The sequence below is a fragment of the Pomacea canaliculata genome, linkage group LG7 (assembly GCF_003073045.1).
Source record: "Pomacea canaliculata isolate SZHN2017 linkage group LG7, ASM307304v1, whole genome shotgun sequence".
In the NCBI taxonomy this organism is placed as follows: domain Eukaryota; kingdom Metazoa; phylum Mollusca; class Gastropoda; order Architaenioglossa; family Ampullariidae; genus Pomacea; species Pomacea canaliculata.
In genome coordinates, this window is record NC_037596.1 from 4,509 (window position 1) to 22,615 (window position 18,107).

General features: G+C 38.3%; 1 protein-coding gene across 1 annotated transcript in view; it reads left to right on the forward strand.

Annotated features, from left to right (window-relative positions):
- Positions 1-1,660: 1,660 nt before the first annotated feature.
- Positions 1,661-18,107, forward strand: part of LOC112569199 (deleted in malignant brain tumors 1 protein-like) — a 54,910-nt gene continuing 38,463 nt past the window's right edge. The window contains exons 1-6 of the mRNA XM_025246925.1: positions 1,661-1,811; positions 4,933-5,086; positions 7,642-7,814; positions 10,183-10,336; positions 12,642-12,814; positions 13,478-13,625. Coding sequence (XP_025102710.1) covers positions 1,799-1,811; positions 4,933-5,086; positions 7,642-7,814; positions 10,183-10,336; positions 12,642-12,814; positions 13,478-13,625 — 815 coding nt within the window. The 5' untranslated portion in view covers positions 1,661-1,798. The remainder of the gene's footprint in view (positions 1,812-4,932; positions 5,087-7,641; positions 7,815-10,182; positions 10,337-12,641; positions 12,815-13,477; positions 13,626-18,107) is intronic.

Here is an 18,107-nt window from a genome sequence, read left to right on the forward strand (position 1 = left end):
TTAACTTTAGTTTTATTGCTTCTATAAGTGTCATCTTTTTAATCCAGGATTCTTCTGGAAGATTAATATCGTTAGACGGAATCGTCAAGTTTTTTTTTTTTAATTTTTATGAGAAAGCCGTGATTTAAAACGATTAGCGCGATAATGTCCATATTTCTATGTATTACTTTACTTCGTTTTTATATTCAAAAGTTTTTTTACGTTTTGATACATAGCATAGCAACGAAATGGATGCGTAAATACATGTGTTGCATGGGAAAAAGCCGAGCTGCATTATAAATCACAAAACTTTATTATAAATTCATTTAACGTCTGATTTGTGCATTATGAAAATGATATAGCTTATTCAATACTTTTAAGTTGTAGTCTTTCTTTGGCACCACACTGTTACTTTTATCCACAATTACTTCCTGGTACAAAAGATAGTGAACTACCTTACTTGCCTATGGGCTTACAATGCAAAACTTAAATGGAATTGTGGCAGTTATTTCATCGTTACAAGAGAGGTGGTTGGAAAAGGATATTAGTCATAGAGAGTCATAAAGGGTCTGCGAGTAATTAGTACTAAGCGTGCAAGTAAAATCATACACACAACTTGATTAACTCATTTTACAGGGGTGTTGAAGATGCCAGACTTGGTAGTGGAGGTGATGACGATAAACTCTGTAAGAAAGATAACGAGAAACAACGCTGACCTTTAGTACAGACCTGGGCAAGGCCGGCCGCCCTACTGTTTCTGACCGGCCGCCCGCTGGCCCCGCCAGTATTATATTCTATATATACGTTGGGTAAACTGAGTTAACTATATTAGTCGGCCTCTAAAAAACATCCAATTTCCCATGCGGCCCTTGGGAAAATTAATTGCCCTCCCTGTGTAGAGTAGGTAGCACGGGACACAAGCGGTGTCAGAGCAACTTGGATGAGAGGCGGCAAAAAAACAAAGGCTTTCAATTGCATGTGTTTGTCAACGGGAGCGCAGGGTGGTAATTAAAGTTTTCAAAAGCTACTTCTGGAAAAAGGCATTTTTTTAGATGCTTATAATACGTATTCAATCTCATTCAGAACATTTTTTATAGCTCAAGACCACAAACGTCATCATGGCTCTCAACAAATTTTGAGCTGATTTTACTTACAACATTTCCTTTTCTTTTTTTGCATAAACAATGCAATATTAATAATTAAAAAACACATGCAAGTACACCGACCAATTGGACAAATTGAGCGATCAATTTGTAATTCTTTCGGACACAAAGTTGTACCATGTTTAGTCAAATTAAGCTGCAGGCTCACTCGGCTGCTGCTTTTTCACATTTTCCATTAAGTTTAGATTTGCATGCACTTCAATTGGGACTGAAACTTTGGGTTTCCACCGCTAGCACGAGTTAAAGACGATACAGGATGTATATTAATTGTTTGCATGTTTATCGCATGTCTGTAACTTTATGCGAGTATGTATTGAACACTTTGCACTTTTATGAATTAAAACATCCCGGATGCGATCAGCTCTACAGCAACGTGTCCGTTTGCACACCACGGGGTTGAGTGTGTGTGTTTTATATGTAATTACTTTAATCTTAGATTAAGTTTAAAAAGGTGTTTTCAATGTTTGTATCTTCTTGTTTCTGTTTTAATGTCGGACAGCACAAGCTGTAGCCGTGGGGTTAACAAGTAAGGAGCAGGCTCTGGTCCTATTCTGTTCAGTTACCTGCAGTGTGTGGGGAACGAAACCAGCCTGGCGCAGTGTCAACACTGGGGGCTCTACAGAGACTACTGTGAACACTGGCAGGATGTCGGCGTCATGTGCAACATCAGTACGTAGATCAAAAATAATAAAACATTTACAGGTACTCCAGTATTTGATCTTTTTTGTTAAAAGTTTAATCACGAAGTTGTTATGCTTCATTACTATCAAAAATTGCTGTTTGCGCAAATTAGTTTAAAAATCAAGTACACTCAAAAGTGTATAATACGCATTATTGTTGTTGTTGTTAATGTTGTTATTGTTGTTATTTTTAGATTAAAAACAGTCAGAAACATGTAAGCCAAACACATTGGCGTCAAGATTGTCTTTAAGTTTTATTGACAGAGGAGAATTTAAATATTACACAAGAGGTAGTTATATCTTACCTTTACAAACATTGCTAAAGGAGAATATCGTCAACAATATACAATACAATATTATGGAGTGTCCACTGTTTTTAAAGACATTAATATAGTTTGTGTCTTCGTAACAATGAGGAACAAGTAATAAAACTACACAGTCACCCATATCACGAACAAATTTCATTCACTTTTAATCCCTTAGCGAATTGTTACAGAAACATTATAATTAATGCTGAATATAATATCAATAAATACATCTATACCTAAACCTACATGCAGGGGATATTGATTGAAGATTGAAACATTTACTGTGTACACAGTGTCACATGCACTCTACAGTGCCTTTCAGAAGAGCAAGATAAATAAATCAAAACACCAAGAACAATTTAAATTTTAAAAATAACATAATTTGAAATAAAAGAAAGCACAAAATAAATCCAAATTTCCCTACCCACAATCCCAACACAAGTTTCTTCTAATGTCTCAAAATATCCGATCTTCTTGCCGACAATACTGTTTCGCACAAAGTCTCCACTTTAAAACAATTTAATAATTTCGTTGTTCTCGCTTCCTTGCCATCTGTTGCAAGTTTATTTTCTGATTGTCCGTCTACGCATTTCTGCACGTTTTTTTTCCTGAAATCATCCTTCCATCAGTTCAGAGCTGTGGTCTGCCCGCTGTTCAATGTCAGCGCATGGCAAAGTATCAGAACAGGTGATCAGCTCTCTCGACGATCCACGCAGATTCCTTCTACCGGACGGTGGTTCAGTTTTCCTTGCCGCGCTCACCGTTTGCTCCTCTACCGGTTCGTCTTTCATTTTTTTAAGACTCGTGTCTCTTGGTGACTGAAGTGCCGTTGCCCGTTGTACCCCTTTCCACCGTCGCGCATGTTTCTTAGCGCCGTCGGTCTTGGCTTCCTTGGGTGAGTCGCTTACGGGGATTGACTGTAGTTGTTGTCCAACATGACAATGACAATGATTAACTTTACTGGTCCCAGTGGGCAATTTTAACATGGGAAGGTGATCTAGTTACAGTAAGTTAAAAATAAAAGTAAAATAGAAAATGTTCACTGCAAGCTACACGATTACAATAGCACGTGAAAGGAAAGCAAATTGTATACGTGTATACTATTAAACAAGCAACACTTACGTCAAAAATAATTATGAGCGCTTCTACAACATCACACACACACGCCACTGACACTTCATCTGAGTTTGAGTAGCTGGACAGCAGATGGTACAAACGATTTCAGGTGTCTGTTACTTTTGCCTACTTGTATGGAATAGCGTTTACCTGGGCTTAATAATATAATTTCTCCCGATAGTACATTTTCAGGTATACACAAAATGCGTGAAGCTTTCCTTACTGTTTGTTGATCACAAAAGGAAGCTAAATTCCTCGGTCCGACATCAATTATCTTACAACAAATGTACACAATACTGTTCAGACTACTCCTATCATAGATATATTGCGAAACCAGCTTACAAACGAAAAGGATGAAAGTCTGTCAATAAACGACAGGTAGAAACGACTAAGATCGCTTGACCAACTTAAAAACTATTGAGCTTGCGAAGAAGGTATATTCTTTGTTGGCCATGCTTAACAATGAGTTCGGTGTTTAAATCCCATTTGAGCTGTCAATCAAAAAAGTTCCCAGGTATCTGAAAGAGTAAACAATGTCAACAGGTTTACAGTGTATCACACTGGGAGCAACACAATCTTCTTTGGTTCTCCTAAAATCTATATTTACTTTTTTGATTTCTCTACATTTAACTCTAGAAAGCTGTCGTCGCACCACTTTAAAAAATTTGTTAAGGTATTACCATGATCTTTTTTCCCCGCAAAAGAGTTGACGAGGCAGTGTCATCAGAGAACTTAATGAGGAAGCTGTTCGTATCTGTACTTCTGCAGCTGTCAGTGTACATCTTAAACAATAGAGGTGATAGACACCAACCTTGTTGGCACCCAGTGCTTGTAAAACTAATAACACAATAGTTACTATTTACATACACCCTCTGTTGTCTGCAAGTCGAAAAGTCCATTATCCACAAAACCAGTTGATATGGAAAATCAAAATAAGAAATCAGTCTCAAAGCCAGAAGGTATGGTTGGGATGTATTAAATCCTGAACTTATTCCGAACCATGCTTATAATGGGCTATTCACTGAAACAATTAATTAAAATTTGTATAAAATGTGGTGATCTATTTTACAGAAAAGTGAGCTACAGCTAAAGTAATGTAGAACATCAAGTATAAAACTCGACGGTTTATTTAAAGTCAAAGTATATCAGTAAACTGGGCTGTTTATTGACACTTAAAAGATGAGTAAGGTCATTTATCACTCTAATTTTATTCCCCAGATTTCTTCCACGAAGAAATGATGAAACTTTTTTTATTATTATTTTTGCAATGCATGCTGCACAAATCTTATATATCGCATTTGAGAGGGATTTGTCGCCAGGTGTTTAGGACGGATTCATGCTGCTATAAGCGATTTAGTCAGTGCACATTTTGATAGACATTCCTGACTCCTTCAGACTACTTCTTGCTTGTAACACTTTGTCTTTCCGAGAACTGAATTTCACTATTACTGGTCTTTGCTCTTGGTCTCTTTGAGTGACTTTCCCCCTCGATGCAAAAATGAGATTTTGTAAATGTCAATGTCTGACAAATAAGTCTTGAATGGACTTCATGAAGCACTTTCATCTCGCGGAGAGATTTTGAGATTTTGCCATTGCGTTAAAACAAAAATTTAGTCAAATCTTGTCTATATAATAATAAACAGACTAGCACTTAATATTAGTTTAGTAAATTAGTAATTTGTTCAGTTTCAGCTCAGCAGATGTCAGCTCGTGTAGTTGGTGGCACAGCAGACGCAGGACGTCTAGAGATATTGTACGATGGAACTTGGGGCACAGTGTGTGGCGAGCGATTTGGACAGAGAGAGGCCTTGGTAGCCTGCAGGATGCTGGGATTTAACAGGTATGGATTGATATTCCTTACGTTTAAAAAGTGATTATCTCATTTTTGTCTACTGGAAAACTTTTGTTTGATAGGAAAGTTTTGCCTTTATAATTAATTAAGAACTAAGTAAACGTACAAGGTTTTAAGGTTTCTTTCTGCCTTCAAGAAAACAAAATACTCGAGAAGCACTAATTTTTGTTTTTTAAGTAACGATGACAGTAGAACAAGACTAGACTGTAGACCAGGCGGTAGAAGTACACTTATATAAAGAGGTCGCCTAGACTGGCTAGATATCCTCTCTTTCACAATCTAAACATGTTATGGCACGACACTACTGTTTTTTTTTCTTGAAAAACTTGTCAGGAAATTGGTATTTACTCAATATCTGAACACGGCACTGCAGGAGAACTTGTTTTATTAATTTCATGCAATCGTTATCCAATGCTAAAAAGAAGGAATATATATATATACCCACACACAAAGTCTTTTTTTTCAACTGCTAAATAGTAAGCGAATGGTGTGTATGTGTGCGAAGGGTTTCGTTCTTCATGTAGGAAACTAGGAATTTCTTTTATCAAGCCATGCATTCTTTTATGATGTACCACTTTGTTTGGTAACTAAGTACTTGCTTTGTAACTTAGCAGATTTAATTACCTCTAGTATTAAAAATGCGTGTCATTTGTCAGTGACATTATATTTTGTGTGTTTGAATCACCATATTCAGTCAATGTTTAAAGCAGTTTTCAACATATGCTACAATGCTGCCCTCTCCTAATGTCAATCTCTATGTTTAGCATGTGTGTAGCCCGCTACTAACCCACTGGGGCCCACTACTAACCTGTTAGCTTTGCAGGCTGGGTTATTGTTATAGATAAGTTAATTGTGCTCTTGTATTTAATGACTGTTCTGTAATGTGCTGTAGGAAAATAAGAGTAAAATAGGAATTAAAATTCATTCAATGCTTTGTTAACGTGCAATGTCTCTACTGGAATTTTTGCACTCCTTTTTAGAAAGCTATAAATAAGGAATTATGTTCTTATTTACTCTATTCACTTCTACAGAGACCTATACTCAAGGTCAGACCTCGGCAAAGGCCGGCCCGCCTTCAGTCTCTGACCGGCCCGCCCGCTGGCCCACCCACCAGTTTATATACTACATATACAGTATTGGATAAAACTGAGTTAACTATATTAGTCCGGCCCTCTGAAACCATCCCAATTTCTCATGCGGCCCCTTGGGAAAATTAATTGCCCACCTCTGCTCAAGGTGAACTTCTATCATTTTTTTCCGAAAAGTGTTACAAATATAAAATAATAGCTAATGATTTCATATGTCGAAATTTCTCTAAACTATTTTGCATTGTAATTTTATAAGTAGCGAAGAGAGGGATTGAGGAAACCAGAGTTCCACCCCCTCGAAAAAAAAAAAAAAAACCTGACGCCCACCCTTGTGCACAGGTGTTATTGTCATTCAACCTAAAAAAAAAAAAATAGATTTTGTGGAGAGTTATCACACAAAACGTGAATGCCTTGGGTTTGCGCATTGAAGTACCCCGAATACAAAGACAAAGAATCTTAAACTGTAAAGATTTACAAATATGGCTTTGCTCAGTCAAAAAAATGTATTAAATTCTTTACATCATTAAACTCATAACCCAGATGAGGCATTATTTAATGATTGAAAGCAAGTGACTATTTAGCACACACACACACCTAGCTCCTCCCGATGGAAGAGTTCATTGCATTTATAAAGTGTCTACACACATGCTAATCATAGAGAGTTGCATTAGGAGAAGGCAACATTGTAGTATAAACAAAATAAAAAACAAAATGCCTAAAAAATAGCTCCACCTAGAATTTAACATAATCGATCATCTCAAACAAAGGGTGCTTGATCATATGATTTCTCTCGGCAATCAATAGGTTTTCGTGAAAGGCGTGACAGAAAATATATCGTATTAGAGAACGAAAACATCCCAAAGCAAAACACCAAAACGGGTACCAAAAAAACCAGCAACAATGACAGTCCTGAGTTTTGAACAGGTCACATATCAATCTTAAGTCGCTGTTCGTAACCACTGCACTACAGAGGCGTAGCTCTCGGAGCTGTCTAATCTAAACTACTTGTAGTTTAACATCTGTGTTGTGTTGGGCCTTCATTTATTTTACCTTTACCTGTGATCAGTTTTAGGCCTTCATTTATTTTGCCTGTCGCAATTAACTTTATGCAGCTTTTCATTGTGTTTAAAAGTTGTTGAATTAGCGCCAGAACAATTTCACAGCATCCAAAGATTGAAGCGAAGGGTTTTACTTTGCGCGGTCGGCCCAGCTCGCTGACGTGACGCTTCCGAAGGCTCCCGAAGTTTTTCCCTTCATTGGGACCTCTGCGAAAAATAAATCAGCATCCCGGCCACCCATCACGATCAGCTCTACCGCAACATCACCGTTTGCACGTGCATAAGTGTATGTGTGCGTGTGCATATGAAATTACACACGTTTATCTTTATTAAGTTTTAAAAGTCTGTATCTTTTGAATTTCTTTACCTTCTTGTTTTCATTTCTGATGTCGGACAGCACAACAGCAGTAGCCATGGGTAGAGCCAAGTACGGAGCAGGCTCTGGTCCTATTCTGTTCGGTGACCTGCAGTGTGTGGGGAACGAAACCAGCCTGGCGCTGTGTAAACACTCGGGGCTCTACAGACGCTTGTGTGACCACTGGCTGGATGTCGGCGTCGCGTGCAACTTTAGTAGGTAGACCAGATATAATAAAACATTTATAATTACTCAAGTATTCAATCCATTTTGTTAAAAGTTAAATCCCGAAGTTATTAAAAAAATGCTTCATTACTATCGAAAATTACTGTTTGCAAAAAATAGTTTAAAAATCAAGTACATTCAAAAGTGTATACTACGCATTATTATTATCATTATTATTAATATTGTTGCTGTTCTTGCAAATGTTGTTATTGCTGTTATTATAGTTGTTTTTATAATTATTAGACAGAAACCAGTCAAAAACAGATAAGCTAAACACATTGGCGTCAAGATTACAGTGGAACCTCGGTTAGCAAACGCCTCGGATAGCGAATATTTCGGTTAACGAACAAACATTTCGTAAAAAATGTGTCTCGGATAGCGAACAAAATTTCGGATAACGAACAGCCACGTGAACCGCACGTGACCGACCGCATGTCATCATTCGCGCTCGAGACACAGTTACGATCAGTCGTTCCTTATCTATGTGCATCCTTCTTATTTAGTGATTGTTGTGCTTTATTTTAATAAGATAATCCTCAATCATGGCTCCAAAGAAGATTAAGAGCAATTAATAGTAGTGAGGTAATGGCAAGGAAGCGGCCAACAAATGAATTGAAAAAGGAAATGATTTCAAAGTATGAAGGTGACATGCGTCTGTCGGATATGTGATGTCGTATTACGAAGAGTTTTACAAAAAAGACAGAAGGAACAGACACTGGACAAGTTTTTTCCTTTAACCTCAAACCTACAGAAAAGGGAAGTCACCCCAGATTTTATAATGTCAACTGTGCTCATGGAGGGGGAATCAAAGCAGTAATACCACCCTTCCTCCCCACACCTCCATCCACCCACGCCGTCAAAACGGCAAGTTTTCTGATGTTTAAATGATTTCGTTAATGTTTTTATGTTTATTGAACTCCATTTATATTGCATTATAACTGTTCTCACTAAAACATACCTTTATAGCCTGTAACTTTCAAATAGCGAGTCAACAGGGGCTGGGAACCAATTAAATCTATTTCCTCTATTTCTTATGGAAAAAATTGTTTCGGATAACGAACATTTCGGATAACGAACAGCTTTCCAGAACGGATTAAGTTCGTTAACCGAGGTTCCACTGTATCTGTTTCATTGACAGAGGAGAATTTAAATATTACACAAGAGGTTGTTATATCTTACCTTTACAAACATTGTTAAAGGAGAATATGATTTAGTCAGTTCATTTATTATAACACATAACTGACTCCTTGAGACTACTTCTTGCTTGAAACACTTTGTCTTTCTGAGAAATGAACTTGACTATAACTGTTCTTTCTCTTGGTCTCTTTTGGGTGACTTTCCAACTCGATGCAAAACTAAGATTTTATAAATCTGACTGGACATCATGAAGCACTTTCCTCTCACAATCCTTTGGTGTCTTATTTCTGTAGTCGCCAGGTATTCCGTAGATTCTTACCGACTCTTTCCGAGAGTATTGCTTTATAAGCTTTTTTTGTGTATGTGTTTGTAATACTCAACGGAGTGACTTGCTAATCTGCAAATTTCCTCTTTCAACTTAACTGTTTGCTCTTAAAGAGATTTTACTGTTGCCTTTAACATTAATTTTTCTTTTTTAAGATCGACGAGTGCGCTTGCTAGTAATTTTATCGTCAACATGTTTTCCAGTGCGCGATGGCAATATTCTATTTGTTGTTTCATCGTTTCTGTTATGCTTTGTCAGTTTTCCATTTTTTACCCTCATTGGATGAATCGGTGGCTCATGGATTTCACAAAAATTTCTCAAGTTTATGAATTTTTTATTTTTGTTCTACAGAAACTCTTTAATAAGGATTAACTTTTTGCAATAAAAATTAAAGAGAAAAGCAGAGACATTTACAAGAGCAACTGGCTGTTTTAATATGTATAGCTTTCAGTTAACTCTGAGCTGTTATATAATAATTTAGATTTTCATAAGTTTTCAAAGACTTCTTAATGAGTTTTGTTTTGTTTTTTTTGTTTTGTTTTTTTGTTGTTTTTGTTTAGACATTAAAATTTTTAAAAGGAATTAGTGGCGTAATAAGGACATTGTACTAGAGATCAACTAGCTTTCTTGCTTTTGCCCACATTTAGTCAATATAAAATGAATATGTTACTTCGGCAAAAGATAAAACTGCTACTAAAATAATTGCAAATTAAAAGCCAGAGAGTAGGAACTATACTAGTATTAAACAGTCATGTACATGCTCAACTACTATTACCCGTTCTCGGGGATATCCGAATAAATTCAGCGACTACAAGCATTTCCAGTCAAATACTGTCTATATAACAATGAACCGCTTAGTGTATTAGACTAGTTTAGCGTATTATTAATTCGTTCAGTTTCAGCTCAGCAGATGTCAGCTCGTGTAGTTGGTGGCACAGCAGACGCAGGACGTCTAGAGATATTGTACGATGGAACTTGGAACACAGTGTGTGACGTTGGATTTGAACAGACAGAGGCCTTGGTAGCCTGCAGGATGCTGGGATTTAACAGGTACGGAATGACACTCCATACGTTTGAAAAGCTATTATCTCATTTTCTTTACTAGAAAACTTTTGTTTGAAAGGACGGTTTTGCCCTTATAATTAGTTAAGAACTAAGTAACAGTATAAGGTTTTAAGGATTTTCTCTGCCTTCAAGAAAACAAAATACTCGAGAAGCACTAAGTTTATTTTTTTGAAAAGTAACGGTGACAGTAGAACGGGACTGGACTGTAGACCAGGCGGTAGAAGACAAGTACACTTATATAAAGAGGTCTCCTAGACTGGATAGATAACATCTCTTTCACAATCTAGACATGTTATGGCACGACACTAATGTTTTTTTTCTTGAATCGCAGTTACCAAGAAAAACTCTCTAGAATTAAGGCGACTTGCTTGAGTTAAGGTTCTACCTTTAACTTTAGTTCGATTTCTTTTATAAGTGTAATCTTTTATTCAGGATTCCTCCGCAGATTAATACCTATTAGATTTACTCGATCAAGTTTTCTTTTAATTTCCAGGAGTGTCGCGTGACCGCCCCCCGACGTCCCCGGATGCACTCTCGCAAACCGCTTCCAACCCCCTCGTTACGAACGCACACCCTCTCGCTCGGCCGGAGACGGTTCGCGACGTACCAATCGAAACGCAGCTGAGTGCAGACCACACAGAAATGACAAAGACAAAATTCACGCAAAAGAACAAGCTAATTTATTAACTACACAAAAAACATTAATAAGATGCAAAGTATCATAATGTTCTAACACTTATATAAGCAAAGATAGATTAAAAATAGGCAATCAAAACAAAGGGAGTAACATTAAATTAAAACAGTTGCCCTGTGCACAGGCGAGTCACCAATAACACGAAGAAGACACGCCACCCGCACGTACTGCGGGGTGGCAGATCAAATGTTCGCTCAAAGTGTCCGCGGGCGGCAGCCCTCCCTCTGGCCCTGCGTGCGGCTCCAACTCGGAACCCTACCCGCTTTTCCTCTCCTCCAGCTGCCTTCTCCCCTTTTTTTTTTTTCTCTCTTGTCCAGGTAGGAAACGTGGGTAGGCCGCTCGTCACGTGACACCCTGTTCGCCGGTCCCAACCCTAGCTGCTCCACTAAAGGCTGGCCGCACACTCGAGCAGCGGGGTCACGTGCTCACACGTCAAAGAGGTGACGAGGGTGCAGGGTGGACGGTTGACACAATGGCGGACAGTAGCTCAAAAGGAGATGAAGCGACAAGGACGAAAAAAAAAAAAGTCAAAAAGAATAATTGCTTTGTACAGTACAGGAAGATGCTAGGACTTGGGAGTGAAGGGGATGACGATAAACTCTATAAAGACACTGAACGACAAAACAACGCTGAAAATTTTAGAGGTGGGTGGCTGTTGCCTTGGTTCTACACAACTGTTACATCACTAAACCCCTGTGCTTCAGAATGACAAGGAAAAAGTGATTCCTCCATCGTGTAGTAGACTTCTTGACAGGATCTTTACAGGTGACTTATTATAAACGTAGGTAGTTAGGAAAGGGACACGAGCGGTGTCAGAGCCACAAATTGGGTGAGTGAGAAGGGCAGGCCATGAAATTGCAATGGTTTGGTCAACGGGACGCAGGGGTGGTAATTGAAGTTTGCAAAATTTTCTTTGGGATACAGGCTTTTATTTAGAAGCTTAAAATACTTATTCAAATCTCATTCAAAAGATGTTTATCATTGCTCGAGATTTCAGATTGCACTAAGCAACTCACACAAAATGTCACAATGCACTCTCAACAAAGTTTGACTAACCCATTTTCTTTCTTTTTTTGCAATAAACAATGCAAATCGTTTAATCAAATTAAAACAACCATGCAGCTACACCACCCAATTAAGACAAATTGAGCTATCAATCTGTAAATTCTTTCGGACACAAAGTTGTCCATGTTTAGTCAAATTAAGCTGCAGGCTGCACTCCGGCTGCTGCCTTTTTCCCATTTCCATTAAGTTTAGATTTGCAACTATACTTGAAATGGAACCCGAAAACTTTGCTTTCTCACAAGATGCCCACAGAGTGAAAGAAGATACAGATGCATATTAATTGTTTGCATAGTTTACTCGCATGTCTGTCACTTTATGACTAGTATGTATTGAACACTTTACTTTCTTGAAATAAACATCCCGGCCACCCATCACAATCAGCTCTACGGCAACGTCACCGTTTGCACGTGCGGGCATGAGTGTGTGTGTGAGTGTGCATATGTAATTACACACGTTAATCTTCATTAAGTTTTAAAAGTCTGTATCTTTGAATGTCTATATCTTCTTGTTCTCGTTTCTGATGTCGGACAGCACAACAGCAGCAGCCGTGGGGTCAACCAAGTACGGAGCAGGCTCTGGTCCTATTCTGTTCGATAACCTGCGGTGTGTGGGGAACGAAACCAGCCTGGCGCAGTGTGAACACCCACGGCTCTACAGACACAACTGTGGACACTCGCAGGTTGTCGGCGTCATGTGCAACATCGGTATGTAGACTAGCATATATAATTAAACATTTACAGGTACTCTATTATTTTATTTATTTTGTCAACAATTTAATCAAATAATTAGAAAAAGATAAAATGGCTTTAAATCATAGTGCTACATAGAACTCTGAGGACAAAAGTAATATCATTCCACAAGGGAATAGAAGATGATAACATCTGTTGCACTTTGGAGAGATGAAAAAGAAAATGTGTATCTTATATTTTGAAAAGGAAATATGTTGATGATTTTTGGAAATATTTGCAAAAATTGTATATTAGACAAATGTGCAAAATGCTCCAAAGATAACTATCAGTGAACATTTGGTTCTGTTTGGATGCAGTAATAACTTTGAGACAGATGGTGTACTTGATTTATTTTTACTGCTCGCTGGTACATGTTTATGCCCAGTTTTGAAAGATAGGAAATGATTATGTCACAGCGAAAGGAGATTAAAACTGCCTACTAAACTATACTAGTACTGAACAGTCAGCTACTTGCTAATCTAGTTTACTACCCGTACTCGGGGATACCAGAATAAATGCAGCGAATTAAAGACTTTGCCATTGTGTTAAAAAAATTCACACTTAAATGTTCTCTGTATAATAATAAATAGTTTAGAGTATTGTATTAATTCACTGTATTATTAATTCATTCAATTTCAGCTCAGCACATGTCAGCTCGTGTAGTTGGTGGCACAGCAGACACAGGACGTCTAGAGATATTGTACGATGGAACTTGGAGCACAGTGTGTGGCAATGGATTTGGACAGGAAGAGGCCTTGGTAGCCTGCAGGATGCTAGGATTTAACAGGTGTGGAATGTTACCCATGTCGATTTAAAAGCTATTGTCTCTTTTTTTCTCCAGAGAAACACTTTTGTTTAAAAGGAGAAATGTATCCCTATTATACGTTAGCAAATAAACGAAAGTACAAGATTTTTGAAGGTAATCCCTGCCTAAAAAAATTATTTCTGAAGAAGTTTTGTAAACTAACAATAGGAGTAGAACGGGACTAGACTGTACACCAGGCGGTAGAAGAGAAGAGAAGAGCACTTACTTAAAAACCTTTCCCATAATACCTAGATATTGTCTCTAACAATGTGAACATTAGTACAACACTAATGTTTATCTTTTGAATCACAGTTACCAAGAAACATTTCTAGAATTACTGCGACCTTTATAAGCTGATGTTCTAGTTTTAACTTTAGTGCACTTGCTTTTATAATTGTAATCTTTCATTCAGCATCCAACGCAGCTGAATGCTAATTAGACGCTCTAAATCAAGTTTTTGGTTTTTTTTTTTTGAAATGTCATTGTTCATGCAAACAAGCATACACATGTATTATGATCACAAATCTGATATTGTGCTCATTTTAACAATGAGAATGTAATAAGCTTATTCAACTCTAACTTTCAATTGTAACCCTTTCCTGATTAAAGCTCACTAGAACGCTTGGGCTCCCTACTAATACCTTAATCCACAATTAGTTCCTTTGGCACAAAAGACACGACACTAACACCAACACCACACTACACTGCGAAGAACACGTGACGATAATCAACACACATTGTTTTAAGTTAACTCGAAGAATTCTAATACACGAAATTCTTAACTAGCTAAAAATAATAAACTTGACTTGAAAGGAATCAACAAGTAGAAATAAAAATACTATAAATATTCTTTGCAGAGTTAATTTGTAACATATGTTGTCTTGACATTGAATTACACCATTACCACTTTCTGTCTTACTATCGTTCAGCGCACACGGCTTTTATCCTCGCTGAAGTCTCTTAGAATGCTGCCACACAGTTCACAGAGAAAATCCTGCATCCCCGTTAACACGGGATTCAGTCTCATACTGACTCATACTCACAGCTACATAATCATTCTAGGCAACGTCCGAGGGAGACAACCTTGGTCCATTCGCGCTTACTTTGCAGTCAGGGGAGACAGCCCTGGTTTCTGACATTCCCTACCCTACATGAATTCAGCAATCCACTTCTTAACAGTTGCATAGGATGCGGAGTCCACAGCAAGTGTCTGTACCATATCCTTGTGCAGGGGTGGGCAAAATACGGCTCGCGGGCCGGATTCGGCCCGCCTCGCCTTTTCATACGGCCCGCCAAAACATATAAGATTTTTTTTTTTAATATTCACAAAATTTGACAGTTTTCAACCGAAACTCGGCTTGTTTTGTGCCGCCGCGAATTATGATCCCACTTTTATGCGTTTTACCATGAGAGCCGGCAACGCGCATGCGTACTCAGTGCGGAAATCCTCACCTGCAGCACGAGGAGTTCGTAAATGGAATAGAAAAGTCAGTGAGCGGAAACCCCCATATCAGTACACGTTGATGACATGAGTGGAAGCATGAATCCTTCAAAAAAACGTAAAGTTTATACGGAATGTCGAGTGTTTAATGAAGAATGGACACAGATATTTCTGTTGTAAAAAGGGCGATAAGTCAGTGTGCTTACTGTGTTGCGAAACGATTGCTGTTTTCAAGGAGTTTAATTTGAAGCGACACCATCAAACGAAACATCGCGAATTTGGCAGACAAGTTGCTGAAGAAGAACTCAAAGAAAAAGCCGCGGAGTATGTTGCAAAGCTGAAGAAACAACAGACTATATTTTCCAAACAATCAACCATCCAGGATAGTGCAACAGACACTAGTTTCATGGTAGCATATAATATTGCAAAATGCAACAAGCCCTTTTCAGACGGGGAGTTCATAAAAAAGTGCATGGTCGATTGCGCAAGTGTCGTGTGTCCAGAAATCAGAAATACATTTGAAAACATTTCATTATCAAGGCGGACTGTCGTGCGGCGCATAGAGGTAATCAACGATGAACTCACACAGCAACTGGACACTGCAAGCCGTGATTGTGTGTGGTATTCACTGGCATTAGAGGAGAGCACGGATAATGAAGACACCGCACAACTGCTCATCTTTATCCGTTTAATTGACAATACTTTTACTATCACAGAAGAATTGTTAAGCATGGAATCAATGAACAATACAACAACTGGTCAGGACTTGTTTGAGTGTGCAGTGGACTGTGTGGAAAAAAGAGGATTGTCATGGGATAGGATGGCCAGTATCACCACAGATGGAGCCAAATCATTCACTGGCAAAAACATAGGAATGGTGAAACTTTTGAAAGACAAATTAACCCATAAAAATCCAGACAGTGATATTTTATCATTCCACTGTATTTTGCATCAAGAAAGTTTGTGCAAATCAGCAATGGATATTAAGCACGTGATTGAACCTGGGATAAGTGTTGTGAATATTATTAAATCAAAAGCGCTCAACCACCGGCAGTTTAAGTCTCTGCTGGAGGATTTGGAGGCAGAATATGAAGACATTCTTTACCACAACAATGTTAGGTGGTTGAGGCTGGGCAAAGTGCTAAAAAGAGTCTAGGCATTGAGGGAGGAAATCATTGTTTTCCTGGACATGAAGGAAATTTCTTGTGAATTCAAAACCACAATGGGGTGTGAAGAGTGGAGGTTGGACTTCATGTTTGCTGTTGATATGTTCGAGAAATTAAATGATCTGAATGTGACGTTTCCGGGAAAGGGTTTGTTTTCTCATGAAATGTGGACACATGTGAAGACTTTTAAGTTAAAACTGAGACTCTTTACTCAGCAAGCAGGTGAAGGCAAGTTCTGCCATTTCCCTTTGCTGGGAAAACAGAAAGTGCCTGGGAATATAGCAACCAAAGTTAAGGGCTGTTTGAAGAGCTTGGAGGAAGAAATGGAAAGACGATTTCAAGATTTTAGTAACACTGAGCCAGAATTTAATATTCACTGCTGATCCGGGTGCAGCACCTGATGAGCTGCAGTTGGAGCTGGTCGACTTGCAGTCAGATCACCCCATGAAGGAAGCGTTCAGTTCTGCGAAACTAGTGGATTTTTACAAATCTTTGTACTTGCAATGAAGATGTTTTTACTTTTTGGGTCCACGTACATATGCGAGCAAAGCTTTTCATGTATGAAAATTAACAAGAACAAATACAGAGGCTCACTGACTGACACAAACTTGGAGGCAGTGCTGAGGATATCTCCCAGCAACCTCAATCCAGACTTTAAATGGATTGTGAAAAATTGTGACAGGGTGCATTTGTCTCATTAAGCTCATTAAAGAATAAGATTAGTAAATTGATATGAACTGTCTTTATTGTTTATTGTTATTTAATGTTTCTATAAAGGAAAAGAAATGCCAATATTTAATAAACTGAGCAGTTTTAAAAAGGTGCGGCCCTCCGCTGACTTCCACCGACACAATGTGGCCCCCGAGCCAAAACAATTGCCCACCCCAGTCCTCGTGGTTTCCTTGGGTGTCATTCCTTTCTTTTGCAGATACTTTATGGCAGCTCGGACTGATTTGCTCATTGTAAGATTTGAAGTTCTACCCTCCAGCTTTGTATTAGCCTCACGTGCACTCAACTTGAAGCAGAAATCTGTAGCAGCTTTTTCTATAGTTTTACAAGAAGTAGCTTTGAAAGGGATTAGTCAAAGAGATTACGGGTGTGCGAGCAGCTGAGTACTAACCGTGCAAGTAGGAAAATGCAAGAATTTAAGAGTGGAGGGGAGGGGTTAGGGTAAACTCTATGCTGACATTGAACAAAACAACGCTGAACATTTTAGGTGGGAGGGGGTGGATTTACCTACATCACTGCCACATCACTATAGCCCTGTGCTTCGAAATGACAAAAGAAGGAGAGTTTCTTCCGTCGTGTAGTAGACTTCACAACAGGGTATTTACAGGGGATGTACTCTAAATGTAGTTGGCAAAGGGACAAGCGAGGTGTCAGAGCCAGATATCAGTTTAATCCGGCAGGCCCTGTAATTACAAGGAGTTTGGTGAACAGGCTGCATGACCAAAGTATTCACTTATGCAACCTACGCAGAAAAGAGTAAAGGGAAGTTTGCAAAATACTCTCCCTGGTTAAACGTGTAACTTGTGTGTTACTTTTAAATAAAGGTTTTTCTTCAGGTATGTAAAATACGGATTTAAACCATTTTTACAAGATGTTAATTATTGCTTATGAATTGAGGTCGCACTAAACAATTTACACAAAACTTCATAATACATTCTCAACAAATTTTTGATTTTGCCTTAACCCTTTTTTTCATTTTTTTAAATAACAATGCAAATCGCTTCACGAAATAAGAACAACCATGCAGCACCACCCACCGAATCGAGACAAATTGAGCTTTCAATATGTGAATTCGTGGGAAGACAGAGTTGTTCATCTTTAGTCAAATTAAAATGCAGGCTCCACTCC